The sequence below is a fragment of the Opisthorchis viverrini genome (genome assembly GCF_000715545.1).
Source record: "Opisthorchis viverrini unplaced genomic scaffold opera_v5_507, whole genome shotgun sequence".
Taxonomy (NCBI): Eukaryota; Metazoa; Platyhelminthes; class Trematoda; order Opisthorchiida; family Opisthorchiidae; genus Opisthorchis; species Opisthorchis viverrini.
In genome coordinates, this window is record NW_008752171.1 from 69384 (window position 1) to 87375 (window position 17992).

Consider the following 17992-nt stretch of genomic DNA (forward strand, 5'->3'; position numbering starts at 1 on the left):
GACGATGCGGAAGTTTACAAGAGATCACTTCTCATCGATCTTTTTCAGTGATATTCATAGATTAATAAAGTTGGTTTAACTGTAATGACTGTCTAAGGAGATCCACGAATGTGAATTCTCTTCTGTCACGGATCAGAGCATCCGAAAATACAATGAGAAACAGACACAGGGGGTCTTTCAAGAGTTAATAATTTGAAGTCCAATCTTTCGGCACCCGATTAATATGGTATTAATTCCAAAGGTAGTACTCTTTATTATAATCAATGCTGTACGTTCACTGTTATGCATATCCGTAAGTAACTGATAGCCATTTTTGTACATAAAAACGCCGGTTTGAATAGTCATGCCCAAAACTTCAAAATAGTTGTTAGGTATTATCATACAAGGCAGTATCCACATGTAGTTTTGCAACAGACCTGCAATAGATCTGCAAATCATAGTTCTTCATTTGGCATACAAACCGGGATGGTCTACATTCGTCTATTTCTAGGGGACTTGTACTGCCAACCTAACACACTCATTTTTAGGCAAGTCTCTCAGTGCGCGGTGATGCCACTGAAAAAACCAACTCAAGGAAAACGGTCAAATGCTCCTAGTTGAGAGAGTTGGTCTCTATTGTTTAATGCTAACTTATTCTATGTTCTGATGCACAGTTTTTCCAGTCTGGTGGGCCGGCCAAAAGAAGCCAACCAACTCTTCGTGTGTATGACACATTAACATAGTCTTTGTATTGCTGCTGATGTGTAGTCAGGTGCTCGCATGAAGGGATAATAGAATGCTCTAAGCAACGCCAATCAATCGTAGGGAGCAGAAAACCTATATCATACCAACTTCTCGAAGATTTCTGTCATGTGCTCTGACATTCAAAATCGTCTTGAATTACAAGTACCGATTTCGTAGCCATTAAAGTAGATGCCAACATCACGGTGAAACAGAAGTACGCTGTCATGGCGTTTCGTATATTCAAAGTATGAAGTTATGCACTCTTCGGATAACCGGTGACATGGAGAATAATAGTTTAAGAAGAGTTCTTGAAATCCACGGGGTGGCGGTTTCTTTTTTTGAGGGGGGAGGGCGTGTTCTAAATCGTGCTTTTCGAAAGTGGCGTCACGCATTATCCGAAGAAATGATATGTATTTGAGGGGATCTTTCTTAATGGTAACGAAGTATAACGTGGCTCTCCCATAGATGGTTCTGAGATGTTCTTTAACATACCTGATTTTGCGGTCTACATATCATGTATAAAATGATACAAAAGTGCCCTATACTTTACGTGAAGGGATGACGAGCTGAAAGGTCTGTACGGGACTGTAGCGTGTAGCCTATTTTTGAAACTTGTTGCACTTCTCATGTTGGATTCGGCTTTTCTCCAACCTGTACGCTATCAGGATTCCACCCATTTAATCATGAATGACGGAAAACTCCACCTTACCCTCTCAAAGACGGTTCACCGACTTTGTGAGGGCATATTTTTGGGGGGTTACTCTACCGTCTAAAGCTCATTTGGGCCGGAATATCTGAAAACCCCAACCACGCTGGAAAACAGACCTGTGTGGTGTTCGTAGTCAGTGTGTCATGGTTGCTGTAAAAAGGGACACCCAAACCGGTTTCCGTTGGTTTCCTTCAAGCCAAACTTCACGCATAGGACTCAAGGGGCCTAACTGTGCAGGGTGTTCGCTCTTGAAGGGGCGGTTGTTGGCAGACTACTTTATATATGGGCATTTTGGTCTGTTGAGTTTTCATCAAAACATAAACTTCTGATGCAGAGAAACACATCTCAAGAATGGGACACAACTGCGCAGACGTACGTTTTTTTCGAGTTTACTAAGCTGAATTTCAGTCACGTCTTACTACTGTTTTCTTCAAGCTTTTTTGTTTTCGTAAGTTTTTTCACAGCCCTCGGTTTTTTTGGACTACCTAATATGGAAGAAGACTGTGAGCGAAATGCCAACCAAAATATTGAGAACGGAAATTAGAGAATATCAAAAGAAAATAGGCGGCTGAATACACCCGTGGTAGTCATGAGAACGAAGAAGGTAGCGAACAAAGCGTGTTTTTTGTGATTCTTCCTCTTGGCTAATTTATATGGTGCCACAAATTACGTGGAAAAGGTTAAGATCGGGGGTACATACACTTTAGAGGAATAGAAGTCAATGGAAGGGGCGTTGAATGAGGGATAGGCCAATGGGTCACGAAATCAGGCAGATGACTTCAATGTCAGACACACTTGTGGGACCGAATGTTTCGTAGGTCAGTTCTAGTTCAGAGGTCACACAAGTTTCTTTAGACGCAAAGTTGTGGATCCAGTAGTCGGATTCCAATTGCTTCTGCGATCGATAGTAGTCTGGATCGTACCAGCCCTGATCAGTTCAGAGGTACCCGAATGTTAGAGGATTTGTTTTGGTGGCTCATGAATCCAACCGGTGGCAGATAATTAGAGGACGTGCGACCCTGTAGATAGTACCAGTTTCAGAGAAAGGAGTTTGTCCACTGACAATTTGCGGAGAAACCGATCAGTCCATCTCTGGTAAATTTATGCTAAAGAATTTGTTTTGCACTCAAAATCACTTGCGTTTGAAACGGTCAATATGCCTCATCCAATCTGAAAACTTTCCTGAGGATGAAAGAATTGGCTCGGGGAAGTCGAAAGCTTTCTGTGCATTACATCGAAACATTTTAGGTACTAAAAGTTCCTGAGGATGAAAAAATTGGCTCGAGGAAGTCGAAAGCTTTCTATGCATTACATCGAAACATCTTTAGGTACTAAAAACATCCGTGGAATGTAGAAGTCCCCATGAAATTTGCGATGTAATCAGTAAGGCCGTAGTCAACATATAGGAAAACTCAGTTTTTTGTCAGCATTACCGTTGTTTCAAACGCTAAAGCTCAGCACTGCCGTGAATATTCCAGTCTCTCTACACAGCTGGGGATCACTAGATTTGAGTTCTGTCCCAAGTAGAATTATGCATGATTGCACGTCACTGGCCATGCGGAATTCGAAGTTTGCTTACTTGGCATGCATGGTAGAAGCGTAATCCCGGCTAGACTACCCCAGAGTGAATCCATCTGAGTCAACGCGCATGATCAGATAAATCCAAGTTTTGACAAAAGTATGGCATTATGATTACTAATTACAAGCCTAAATTCTGAGGATGAAAATGAAAAAAGTGCGGTCATTCTGATTTCTAACGTACACTATGAAATGTTTGATTAATGTACGAAGTATCCAGTAAACGTTATATCAAACTGGAATTCGTGGTCACCTTGGTGTTGGACAGTGGCTGAAATAAATCGTACCGGTTGTGTACAGACGTAACACACTACTCATAAGCTTGCTGAGAAACCTTGGATAGAGCTGGGGTTCTGACGAGCTTGCCTTGAAAACCAAATTTGTATGCAAACGACTGTAATTATCGCGTACGGAATATGGTTCCATGAATGACCACACTGCCCAGTGGCTGTCAAGATGATTGTCACACAGTTACAACCCAAATACGAATTGGGCGGTTTTTTGCACAGTTTATTTTCTGCCTCCTGGAAAGAATAATAAGCTCTTTGCGAAAATTGCCGTTAGCATTTTTTTTAGGAAATCTAATCCAAACAAAATTGTGCTGAGTTTGCGAGATTTCTTTCGGCCAGTTGGTGCAGAAAACCGAGGTAGAAAACAAAACAAACTTGACCACAGTCTACAGGGGCGGATTGTCTGAACTTCTAGGCATGTTGGCCTAATAACGAACCACTGCACAACCAGGGTAAACAGTACTAGCACCCCGCCGCACCGCGTTTTGCACGCTCACTTTGTCTTTTTGCCAAAATGGAGTCGTTTGTGAACGCCATCCATTCCATGGAGAGGAATATATTGTTTTGCGGACAAGGCTGGCGCCAGACAAACACAGGGAATATTATGTTTGCCCGTTTAACAGAAAACTACACGGGATAGAAGCACTCCCCGATAGCTTCGTTTCGAGTTTCAAACTTAATCTGTCGAGGTCGTGGGGTTAAAAGCAGTCCAAAAACACAAAGCACCGGAAAATTGGTGGATAGTGGAAACAAACATTTTGGTGTGCAAAATAAGGCGAATTCGTTAAACGAAATTATATAGTTCAGGAACGGAAAATCAGCAAGTGAGAAGAAAATTTTATTGGAGTAAAAGTCCCTTATTGGCGTTTTGATCAGGACTGCAAATATACAGAGCCCATGTGTTTCACGTATTTATCGGCTCTGAATTCATTCCTCTTCCTTGTTACAGTATTAGGCTGATGAATTCGGAGAATGTCTATAAAGTTCTATTCTTTGGCTGCCGTGAATTCACTGGGTGTTTTTTTAAACCCAGTGAATTTTCTCCACGCCACTTGTGGTAGATATGAGGAGGCAATATGACTCTAGCATCATTTGTCCATGCGAAATATGGTGAAGGATTATCTACGAAGCCGTAATATCCGAACCAAACGCAAACAAGATCTTCATATCCTGGTATCTGGTACAATTTGGAGTGTGTCCTCTGCATCCCAAAGGGGATCAACTGACACCATTTGAATTCGGATCACTGAACTTGCAAGACTGTGATTGTGAAGGATCCATCTAAGGGGGGAGAATGCTTTCTTCAATAACAACAAATGTCTCAAAGAACAAAGTCGGGCATAAAACCAAGGACAAACCCTTCTTGATCATCACTTTTGAAGTTGCCAGTTTTAGAAGGACCACTAAAGGTACATACAGATAGAAAGATAATCCTGAACCAATATTTCCACAAAGTTTTCGAGCTTAGGATTACTATCGATTTTAGGTGGCTAGTCAGTGACCGAAATCAAATTGTCCAATTTCGAAAGCACACATTATTCCGCTGCGCAGCCCAGGTCCATTTTTTTACGTCATCCGATTTCGTCCTTTGAACTGGTAAGTTTTACATAAGCAACTGGATATCGAAGCAAGTGATTATAAAGTGTCGGATTATATGCTTCATGCAAAAATTAAGCCAGACTATCAGATAATTTGGTCACAGAAGTGAAGTGGTCTCCTTCTGCTGTTTTTCTTCAAAGCTGCGCCTTCATACCAAACTAAGTATATTAAAAATCCCCATTATTATGGCTCTCTTGCAGGTAAAACACCTCATGAACTGATTTTTAAAAAATCAGACCAGATCTGCTCTTGGAGAGAGAAACTAAAGACTGTCTTTTGTCTAGTTCTTCTAAGTTGATTGGGAGATATTATACAAAACTGCAATTATTCTATTATGAAAAGTAATCGGACAATTTAAGCCACCATATAAACTGCTAGAGCGTGAATCTAGTGGCCTGATCTTTATGCTCAAAACACATTTGTGGAGGCTTCAGTGCTTATGCGGACAGCTCAACTGAAAGAACCACATAAATCTCATAACGCTTCTTAGTTTCAACCACCAACGAGATGGCTCTTGACTACTGAACCTCACTCTGGTCAGGAGTGGATTCTACCACTTCCTACATAGATACAGGTTACCCCTCAAAAAACCTGTTTCGCATCAGTCGTGTGAGAGTTTGCCCCAAATCTGCAACTCATTAGGAGGCATCTTAAAACTGACAACAAAACCACTTTGACTGTCTTTGTGACGCAAACTTCCCTTTCAACTTTGTTCACTTTTTGTGGTGATTTCGTCCTGTAAGTGAAGCCAATCTATGCTGCCAGCTTTATTCTTCTCTGAAAAAATCTAATGAAATAACTTTCCAGCGCCCAACTAAAACTCGTTTCTGCGGAATTGCCTTCCTGATGTTATGCGTCCAACGAGAGATGTAGTGTGTCTTGAAAAAGCACACAGGTAATGATTGCGCGTGTGAGCATCGTTTATTTCAGGATTATAACGCTGCAAGTACCCCTACGAATATGTGAATGGTTTGAAATGGTGATCAGTTTCCGTTTAAAGTGTGTGATAACCTTCCAGACTACAGTCGTCCGAAATTTACGTCCAAAACAGTGGAGTAACACAGTGCCAGAATATCAAACACTCCTCTGTGTAGAAACAAAATGAATCTGATCTTTTATGTTTGAGAAAGTCAGAAAATGTATAGTTGGCTCGTGCACAAGTTTCCTTCAAAGAACTATCCCCCGCCAGTTCATATGGCGGACTTGTGATGTCCCAACAGCATTCAAGTACGATGCAGTCTTTGTGAAGGGATACTTGTTATTTCTTGAGGTTCCAAATGAAGATCACAACAATGGTTCACAAATTTAACAATTTCCAAATAACTTATTCAAACTTTTAGGTAATTGTGTTATTATCTACCCATATATTTCACAAGTAGTATATCTTATCAAGGGTGCCATACCAATTTAGGCTTAGGTTTATCTCTATAAGTCGTCACTACCTGCAGGACTACCGCACACATACATTATATATATATATATATGTACATATAAGTACAATGGAGATATATCTTGGAAATTTTTTTCGGATCAATCTATCTCGCTCCAACCAACTGAATTATTGATACGGGTTATTTTGGCAGTGTTTCAGCTGCCTTACATTGGTGAGAATGTATCCCATTTCCCAAAATATGTGAATACCTGCAAGGATAATAGACCTCAGGGGAAGTCCAGCGCTCAAACAGTGCCTACAATTTATAAAAAATGATTTAATTTACTCATCTTTGTCGATTGCTTAAGAAAGTAATGAGGTATAACTTGATTTCGAACGATTTAACCAGTAAAATGCTATGAACTTGAGTCTGATGTCACTGAAAAGGGATTTGCAGAAGTCAATCAGCATCACGTTGAGCACAAAGCGGACCTGTTGCATTCGTTGCAAAAGTTTGCCGGATTTTCACGACTCCTATCGCTTGCGGAATAACTTCAGAGCAAGCCCTGCAAATCGGTTTAACGGTGAACCGTCTAAGTTTTGACTCACTACTTCAGACCAAATGAGAATAGATAAATCCGGACGATAACTGTTGCGCCTGGGCCAACAAATTACATGTAGATACATGCGCTGTTTATTAACACTTATCCACTCATTTGCTAACTAATGGCCAACGGGAGCCTCGAGTAAGATGCAGCAAGATCTCCCGTTCATGAAATTTTTCCATTGGATGTCTCACAAAAATACCACCTCAGGTATGAGTCGAAGCAGCACTGACAATATCGAATTAGTTTTACTGACACAAGACTACTTACACTGTTGCTGGAAACGGTCTGATAGCACGTTACAGATTCTGCCCTTCTTGGAGTTTATCAAGTAGGCGGAGTACCTGAGTTTTCGTCGTACCAGCTGAAACGTGAGACGGTCTCGTACAGCACATTTATTTGATGCTGGGCAGAGGGATTTAGGTCAACCCGGACGAAACCAGATTCTTGTCGAATGGGAGTAATTGTCGAACTTTGGGGTTAAACGCGACATGAGGTTGAGTCCTGTGATGAAGTGACCCCTGTGACCTCACTGAAAAGTTCATATATAATCAGGATGAAAGTGAAAAAAAGGTTAAGTGTTGAAGGAAAGCTAGGTTATGCACAAGTCCGAACTCGGTGCAGAGACAGACTGTGCTGTAGTCTCCTAGCTGTCAGAAGAAGTAAGAAGTAAGAAGTCACCACCACGTTGAACGATCAGGGCATTTGAAAGTATGCTGCAGAAAAACGACGCTACGAGAACACCGGATCCTACTTAATGTTCTAGAGTTTATGGTCACTAAGACTTTTTTAACATTGCTCGACAAGTTGATCCCACATTTAAATCAGCAGTTTCAATGGTGAACCCGATTGAATGGCCTCCAATTCTTTGGCCCACGGATCAGAAAATATCCTGTACCACAGTTCGATTTCTGCTGAAAAAGCAGATGCTTACATCGAATGAACTAATCGATCCTTAGTTAATACAATTTGCCCATTTTTGCGGTTTGTCGGACACCGTTATTTCCGCCCGTTTTCTCTGATTTTCCGTTCTGTTGGGGTAAGGCCACTTGAAAAATTTCCAACTCGTGTCTTCTAGGACACAAGTTTACTGACTTGGTTATTCATTTTGTTTTGTTGTGTACAAAAGCCCACTGAACATCTGGTTGCGTTCTGCAGTTGTGAAAAACAAATAAGGCCTGCTCAAATCCGATTTGATAGGTGCACACTAGGAGATATGCGACGTCCTTTACTGACTAATGACAGAGAAAGTTTGCCCTTAGCTCTCCCCAAAGAGTTGTCATTCTTCCGTTTGGTCTATCCAATCCCTCGGAGGACCCAATTTGGCTCTACAGTTTCGGTTATTCCACAAGCTATTCGGATAATCAGATATCTCGGAAACTATAATTTCGGTGATTAAAGCCAGAATGGTGTCAAGTAGAAATGTGATTTTTCCTAGTCTCTCCAAATAGATAAAGCTTGAGGAGTCCTAAGTTTTGGAATCAGTTATGATATCCGTGTCTGACTGAATCGCATCTAGCTGGTTACCACATTCCATAACTTAAACGACCCTTACTCTTCACTTCGGCTTTTGTCCCGTTCCCTTATCCGCATAGTAACAGCAAAAAACTAGTGGCCTGGTTTGTCTAGGTTTCACTTCAATCGGCGCTGAACTGAACATGACTTTTGTTCATCTTTGGTTGGATCAAACGTCTTTCTGCTATGCGCTTCGAGTAAGCTAGTAGGCTTATCCAATGTTCATGTGTTTGGTACTCAGAAAATACTGAGGAACTTACCAGACTCACTTGACGCTCAAATGCAAACTGCCTCATACTTTTTGTCTATTTTTATATGCACTGCGCTTTACAGTGCCTACAAAACCTGCAGTAGCACCCTGATTGCCTGGCTGCCGTATCTAAAGGAAATCACTTTTAAACGCTTTTAGTCGACCTTTTTTCTCGAAGTATCCATGATGAGTCGCAGCTTTCCATTAGTGAAATGAACCATTGTTCTTATCGGCAGATTAGCTAATCGATAAGTACTCAAGAAGACTGCAGTTGTGGCCTGGGAGCATCGGTAGTTGAATCTTTGAGTTTCATTCTTCTAGAATGCAACCTGAGGGTAGCTATTGCTACCCTCACTGAGTGAAGTGGCTGCTGTAAAAAGGCGCACTCTATCAGCATGCAACGTGATTTCGTAGAAGTTCTGCATTTGCCAGGTGGAATAGAATCGTCAATTCACTCCTCAGTTGCCTTAGACATTAGGTGCTCAAATTTTGAATGCTCTCCGTTGAACGGGTGTGGAGGACAGCAGTTGAAACGGAATAATTTATTGGTATTCCACAAGCCACAATATCACCCGATGCCTGAGATAAAACAGTGTATAACCACATTGTTAATGTTACCGAAACTTTTTAAAGAAAAAAAGTAAAGGGTTCAGCTGGGCGATAGCAGGCTAATGGACCGGACCCGCTGAAGAGATTTAGGCAGAACTACAGTCGCCAACCCCGGAAATCTGTAGATTGCCAGGTATCTTCAAATCTGTTCTCCCAAAGATTTATTTCAAAGCAACTCTAGCCAGCTACCATAGGTGCATCCGGTTTGCCTTTTGAAGTGACCGCCAATGGTTTTTCTAGACAAATCTTTGTGCTCATGGTCGAGCCTTTCACATAATTAGACGGTCTGGTTGGATGGCTAGTTGAAAGTCAAAATTATATTTTGCGTTGAAGAGCATGAACAACTAAAAGGACATAAGCCCCCCATCTATGTAAATTTTTGTGTAAGCCCTCAGTAGCTTTTCTGCAAAACTGTCTGACCTCAGAAAAGTTTGTAGTAAAGTTAACTGGAGTTTGCTGATGAAGTATAATGCAAAAGAAACATCATTAGGACATATGATGTGACAGGTTCATCTTGAACTGTTGATTATGTCAGACTCTAGCAATATTTCCACGGGTGTATTAGCATAAGTAAGGTATCGATTTGAAAGCGGTTTTAGAAAATATAACTAAACAGAGTGATTACCTAAGAAGTGAGCAAAGATACAGATGCCCGTACCTTTGTCTTTCCTTTCCTTTTATGTACGTCTTCGACACCTCTTGCGGAATCGTATGATTTCAATGTTACTTTATCGCAGCCTGGGTAAGGTTAATTTGTGCTTCTCTACTTCGGCAGACCTTTTTCAGCAAATTTACTCTCAAGTTGTCATTAAATAGAAACCAGTAATCCGCAGAAGCTGTTCTACACAGCTCATAAATATCGCTGCGTGGTAAAACAGCAACTTCCACAAGTCAACACTACATCACGAATAGTGCGATGACTGTTGAATAAGAGGGACTGATCTCCTCGTCAAAAAATACTGTTATCCACTCACGGTCTACAAATACATTATTCATTCCTTCATCAAGCATGATCTTGTGTTTTTCCCCAGTAAACTGGTGAATGGGTACTAACATAATGACGAACATAAGATGCAAATTGCTGTGGTGCAATCACAGAAGTAGGTTCTCCAGGGAGACCGCACCATCCGACCATTGACCGTAGTTTCATTACCAGTACAATGTACAAGCATTAGGCTGTCTAGGCTTGGGCAACTTGGCAGTATCCCAGCCCTCGAGCTTCCTTCTGGTGGCACGGCAGTTAGTCGCCAAAAGAGTGCTTGCTACAGCTGAATGATTAGCTATTTTCATCAACATAGTCTTGCTGGCACATCAGTTAAAGTTTCGTGGCTTTGGTTCTCGGGTATCAACTGCTCAATCCTGCTACCAATTAACGCAGTCGGCGAAACAGAGTGTTTTGACTATCGGATTATCATTTGACCATCCTCCTTTCCCTGACACGGTGCTTCCTAATGTACGCATTCGGGAAACTAAAGTGATAAAACTGTTTATTACAAAGACGCTTATGAAATAAGAGGTCTGATAGGTGCCCAACGTCATGCTGTCATGAATGAGCCGGATGGTGACAATTGATTAGTCTCAGCTTGTTGGTTCATATTTATCAGTTTACTCCAACAGAAGGCTCATTCCTGGCTTATCTGGCTTCCTTAAGTTGGGTAGCTCTTGCTGTGTACAGATGCGCATTTGAATAAATACCTACTGAATGATCTTTATGATCCATTAATAACTCGGAAACTGCACTTCTTTGTCTTTATTTCTGAAAAAAATGTGTATATCTTATGAATGTACAGGACCAACAGCGGATTCGAAGCCTCTTGCATGGCACCGAACCCCGGTTTTATACAATCTCATCCATCCAGCCGCCTGACTGAGTTGTTCAGTCAAAATTGCCATGTTCCAGTTACATCACGGTATGCTGAATCGTCATCATTTTACACCCCTTTATATGCTTAGTAAATTTCATGCTTCTGAAAAACTCTGTTACGGATAGGGCACAAATGGTACGACCCATTTAAAAGTGTCAAGTTGTGCAGCATTTTCAGAAAATCCTGTCAGCAGGTGTTATTCCGCTCTTATTCCTCTGAGAATTATTGACATGAAGCAGATTTCGGAGACATCGCGGCCCCTTATGAGAGCAAATTTAAAATAAAACAACTGCTAATGTGATAACTTCTAGTGACCTAAAATCTTTTCACTGCAACTTCATTGAAGAAACAACTTACAACCAAAGAGCAGACAGTTCTATTCCCAGAATGTCTGATACACTACTTTAGGCGGAACGTTCATTCATGTTATCGGCCCAATTTGATGAAATCATTTTAACTTGAAAGGGTTTGTAATAACCACCACTGATCCGCTATTCAGTCGCTTTGGCTTCCTTTCCTGGGCCGGAATTAAGGTGGCTTCAGCGAAACTCTTCTAGTTGCCATGATTCCGGCCCTCAGTCCGGACAATCCAATCTTCCACTCTACCTTGGGTCTAATGGAAGTCACTATCAAAACCTGATTTTCTCATCTTATTGTGTGCTGGTTCGTTGGATGATTGTTTTGGAATAACCCAGATGTGTCATATGAGCAGCATTACAGCTCACCAACCTACATAATCTTTCCAAATTCTTACGCACTTCCAGAACAACAATACCAGAACAGAAGAGACCTAATGAATGATATTATATAATGATTGAGGTAATACTACTCCCCGGATGTATCTCTTTAAATGGAATCCAACTCCTAGAGATCACAAACAGGCAGTCCCCGTCAGGCGAGAGTTCCGTTGTTAATAGTCAGAAATTTAGAAACTCTCCGAGAGCTTCATCGCTCGGTTTGAAGTTCGCTAGCACTAGTTGCTTAGAAAAGTCCTGCATCCCCAATTTAGACATTTCAAACATTTTCAATGCTATTTCCTTTCATTGAGTGACGGCACTCACCGCATTTTAAGTATACTGAAGCAAGAACTTAGCTCCGTAATTTAAAGTGAGCAGGGTATTCTCTACAGTAAATTCATCAAAGCGGCACAGTGGCGAGACAAGTGAGTGGTTGACAACGTGTTATTGGATACCCCAACGACGCCCATTATCAGAGAGAGCGGATTGTGGTCAAAAACTCACAAAAACGTTCACATGTTGCTGGTACATAGGGAATCTACCATCACTAGATGCAAACGACTGGTTCAGTCGATGCGACTGTTACACTTGCAGAGTCAGTTCAGTCTAGTCAGTCTCACTTGTTTCGTACGGTGCACAGTGGCTGGTTTGGGAACCAATCTTAAATCTGACTTTTTCCTCTCCAGCCACCGAAGGATATCGTCCTTCTTTTATTGCTCCTGACCCTCTCTCATGCGACGGACGACGATGGCCTCGGAAATGGCCTTGTATATCTAGTAAAGTACGTATTTTGCAAACAAATTTGGTGTCTACGGAAGACTTAGCCACATTCCAGTTGATTCTCTCGCTTATGATATTTTTTCAGCTAAGCGTGTATATAAAGGCCACTTAGTAATTCCATTGATACGATATTCCGGATATCGGAGTTATTTTCTTAAAGGAAGACTTCTCCTAAGTCGGTTGGAAACCCCTGGACTTTTACTTGTTGTTCATCAGGCAGACGCAGTCCCTGTTGTTAGTGCGCACTGAACTTACAAACGTCTAATCAAGAATTTGCCTGGAAAAAAGAGCTTCGTAATCAGTCAATAAATAAACCAACACTGACTAACTGGTTACAGCTGCATAAGTCAAAACACTGGTAAACGAAAGGATGTTAATGACAGCAGAAAACGGGCTTAAACCATCCTGGTTACTTCACGTTCACCCAAAAACAACGGTCCATTGTGACTTCGAGATTCATGTTCGGTTATATAACAGTATCTGAATGAAACGTCTGTACGCGTCAAATCGAACCAGTATTCTGATAAGGGAAACAAGCGTGCTGACTGCCTACACACCATCCCTATGGCGAATAACCTGCCGCTAGCTATAGCTGCCTCCCACATATTTCCGTCGCCTACCGTGAGAGAGGCTATGTTAGAGCCTGACAACAAGATACCGAAACGGATCTCTTATTCGAATAGGCTTTCGTAGTTCAACTGAAATTAAGCTTACAGTTTGTACTAGTGTGGCCAATGGCCAACGAGACAAAGGCGGTTGTTCTCTGTAAACCAGCTTAGGATATTTTTGTTGTGGAACTCGGATGACCCTGATTCCAAATGCTCGGTCATCGGTTGATATCTTATTGCTAGCCAGGTATCACACGCAGTTACTTCCTCTAGCGTTCCAGGTTCCAGTCAAAACTCCTGGTAGACCTATTTGCTTTTGATGTAAATTTGTTTCGAAAGATGGATACAAATTGTTTGACCAAAGGGTGGGGTTCATTCAGGGGTCAGTGTATATAGGCCGAAACGACACTAGGTGTCCTAATTCGCCACAGGAATTTCATTGGCCAGAATGTTCATGAACAGAAATCCTTGTTTGTTGAAATTTCTGGGTACTGTAAGCGGTAAACGGATGATGTCATTAGGTCCTGAATGTGGACAACGAGGCTGTGGAACTTTTTAGGGAAGGATATGGATCATACATCTATCCACCGGGATCTTGCAGTAAGATACGAATTCCATCGAAATTGATCCGGTGATCTCCGGCCAACGCGAGTAGTACACTCATTGAGTAGTTTGACCCATTAGAGAACAGCTGGTCGGTTGCACCCGGGTTCGTTGACTCGGTCTAGGAGTTATCAACCTGAATCTACCATAGCACCAAATTCCGACAAGCAAGAGGGAATTAGTTTTTCGATGTGTCCTCAGAACCGAAATCAGACAGAAACTACTGCCGAATTCACGGATGTCATGGGAATTTCATTCCAGCATATCAAATGGCCAGAAAAACAATAAATCAAGTTCTTTGGGCCCACAACTCAACAATCTATCCGCCCCGTTGCGCCCTGCTAATGGCGCTGTCTAGCCACAATCGCAGACATTCAAGATTTATCCAAACGCACGGGTCAGGTTATGACAAGTCCCGGTCGACTGATTATACTCGACAGGGGAGTGCATATGGCGACTGCCTAAACGAGCCACTAAAATGTGGGTTCAACGGTCCGCTTCAGTGACTGCGGAACATGTGAAATGGGACAATAAATGTACTTATCTTTAGTCGCGGTCGCGTTTATAGAAAACATTCAGGAAAACTCCTTATTTCAAATCCGAGTCCTTTCATTTCGTCTGTTTCACAAGCAGGATCATAATATGAGAAACGAATGGGTATGGGAGCACCTGGACCAGTTTTCGTTTTAGCGCGTGTGAATGAAAAAGAATATAATTTTAGTTGACTTTCAGTGTTGCTAATGTTGTTCTAAATATACTTCTCATTACTTATTTAGTAATGGTGACATTACAACCTCTACTTTTAACCGGGGGAAGATGAGTCGGCTCATATCAAAAGGATGGTGAAACGCGGACATCGTATAGATTACTTCTGCAAGGCTCATACAACATGTGACGTGGGCTCAAAAGCACAATTAAACCGGTTGCAGTCTTCTGTTCGAACAGATGAATAGGGATTTTTTCTACGGTACCGCCAATATTCTAACCCAACCGACGTGGTTCACGTGTAACTTGGTTAAACACACAAACACAGCTTGTCAGGACGTGTGCGTCACAGACACCGACATAACCGATGCACACAGTAGTTTAGATGGAATCAATCAAGGTCACACAAGTAAACAAGGATAAATAAGTATATTTGTAATGCACTACTCATAAGGTTGCTGAAAATTCGCCGGCATCCCTCGACCGGTTTTGTCCTTCTTGGGGCTAATCAGGTAGGCGCAGTCCACGAGTTTCCATCAACCTAGAAACATCACAAACGGGAGATTCAGCTGGGTTCCGGGTGAGTCTCTCGAAAAATTAAATTAGTTTGCAAATGAGTGTATTTCGCTAAGGATGAATAAGATTACGGTAAAAGTTATAAAACTCGGTTTTATGCGTCACTAGACGCGGTGGCTTGATGGGGTAGGTTAAAGTAAGTTGAACAAACAAAGCCCGGTGTAGTTGTTCCATTCTTATTGGGAATGGGGAGCAGTGTGCAACTGACGAAACTCAAGGAAGCTGAAAATCAGAAACCTCGGACTAGTAGTTGAACATTTAATTGTTTAGCCACGAGCGGCTGATAAGAGTAGTGATCAACTCACACTTAGACATAATGCGGAACCGTGGAATGCGTATCACATGGTCAAGTTAACTGGCTCCCTGAGTGATGACTTCTTGGATGAAAATTTTACACGGCATTTGAATTATTTTTCTTTCTGAGTTACTTGCAGCTTCTTGGTAGTGTGGGAGGATGTGGGAATTTTCAGTGGAGTTACCGTTCTCCAGGTGGAGCCATTCTGTACTGAATAGCCAAAAAGCGCAGTACGGCTGTTTTGTCTTTGGTAGTCATCATCAATGCACCTATTGAACCGACGACCCCGGAAAATTATTTGAGCACTGAACCGTTCGCGATGATCGACTGACTGACAGTGTCCCCGCACTTACAAAAATTTAAATCTACTAATCCTTCAATCACAGAACCCGTATCAAGCGGGTTTCGAGAGGACTAGATTACCTCCGTTCGATAACTAAGTCGTTCCAGATTCGTTCAGAAAGCACATATTTTGGGAGTGTTAGAAAACTATAGCTACTCAAAGTGGCTCACTTTTTACCGTAAGAAACAAAGTGGTTCACGACGCCATGGCTAGTTTCAGCAGCAAATGGAACGTGGATCGTCTACATCAAAGTCAATCGGAAGTTCCACAGGTTCAACCTTGCCACTTTTCAACAGTCTCACGTGATGAGGGAGTGCTGTTGATGGAGTATTGTGCGCGAACAAAGCCGTTGAAATATCTACAAAGACGGTAGTTTCAACAATTCAGGCGTCAAAAGAATTGATCTGGTGTCTGAAGGCTATGCACGATCCAAAAATCTACAGAACAAGTGTGTTTACTACTGGTGTGTTGACTGAGATTTTTATTTAGGTATGTAGACAGCGAATGGAAGTATCGCAAAAAGAGTGAATTTTGCGTAAGTACCTTGATGACCTTAATAAGCTACTACCCAATACCGAATGAACCTGTACTATACTATTTTCCTCATTTCTTAAGGCGTCAAGAAGACGGTTTGATGCATCCGGTCAGAATTTAGTGCTCACAGACAAAGTAACACCATTATCTGTTAAAATATAAAGGAAGCTGTCACCTCTCATAATAAGCAAGTGAAAATCCTCATGATTTTCCAGGTCATGTTTTGTGTAAATTTTGCCTGCGTTTACAGACATTCACCAAGTGCATCAGTCAGAATATCTTTGTTCTGGCCTGATTTAGTGGAAGTAAATAAGAATATACCTATTCAGAACATTCGTGTTCGATGAAATATTCCCGGCTGAAAGATGAATTTCCGCGTGGTACACTTGTTTGCAAATTGTAGGTCTGCCATCAGGTCGGTGAATCAAGGTGCACTCTGATCCTTGAGCTGCAAGCTTCTGAAAGTTTTGTTAAACTCTGTAAGTCATCAAGTAGAAAACAAAATGGATAGATTGTTGCACCACATGAATGTGCTGCGAGTGATTTGATCGACCTGACGAGCCGAAGACGCATTTTTTCTCTATACACTGTCGAATCCCTCCAGAAGCACGAGAATGGAATCGTCCTGACTAATGATATTGTGCTTTATCGAGAGCAGAAACAGATTGACTTGGGTAGCAGTTAAGTGAATTGTAGAAGAATGACCAGGCTTTCGTTAATTTTTTAAGACTAGGACGAAGAAAATATCCACATCGTTTTATATGAAAGACTACATATTTCCTTAGACTAAATGGAAGAGTTTTAGGATGATGATGGAGGTTTAAGGTCTGATGCTGCTAGCATGGTACGCAACTTTTTACGCTTAATGCGCAGGTTGGTGCTGAATGGCATTTGTCAAACATTTTGAAGAGTCACAGTTCGAATCCAGGCACATCCCAGGATTCTCACTGATGTATTCTATTCACAACGTAAGCCAAGCTCATAGCTTTATATGGAGTGGATCACCTGGGCGAATTACGTTGTTACGCATGGGTACTTTTCAGAGAAAGTTGATATGGTCACAAGTAAAATGAAGAAATAAAGAAATCAAGTAAACAGATAAACAGGCAGATGAATGAAGTAAATAAACTTCTGGAGACTCACTTACTTGGCCTGATGCAGTTTTTGAGTTAAAAGCGAAACATTGCGCAACTGAAAACTACCGATTGTTCGCCAGGCTATTCTGAAACTCTATAGCGAAGGGTCGTAAAGTATTATCAAGTGTTTTAGGAAACGCCTTCTGGACAAAATTCTGGACATTCATTTATGAATTGATGTTGGCTTTGGGTCTTACCAGAAGGGGACACGACAATCTATGTCTGGCTAACAAGCTAGGAATGGAACGTTTTAGGAAACGCCTTCTGGACAAAATTCTTGACATTAATTTATGAATTGATGTTGGCTTTGGGTCCTACCAGAAGGGGGCACGACAATCTGTCTGGCTAACAAGCTCGGAGTGGAACACACACAGTTTCATCATAGAATTAACAGAGAAATCTTAGAGGTTTCAACTGATCACGTATCTCTAGAAGATTTCTTAGTTCATTTGCCCAGTTCCCCTCTTAGGGCAGAACTTACCAGGTGCTACCGCTTCGGGTAACCACGACAACTAGAGCACCTGGGGTTTTACAAGTCCTCAAGAGTTCTAAGAATTTTC

General features: G+C 41.6%; 1 protein-coding gene across 1 annotated transcript in view; it reads left to right on the forward strand.

Moving 5' to 3' along the window:
• Positions 1–17992, forward strand: part of T265_15449 (hypothetical protein) — a gene marked incomplete at both ends in the record, with an annotated part of 84391 nt that overhangs the window by 62938 nt on the left and 3461 nt on the right. Inside the window, one exon of the mRNA XM_009178167.1 lies at positions 12539–12633. Within this exon, the coding sequence (XP_009176431.1) occupies positions 12539–12633 (95 nt within the window). The remainder of the gene's footprint in view (positions 1–12538; positions 12634–17992) is intronic.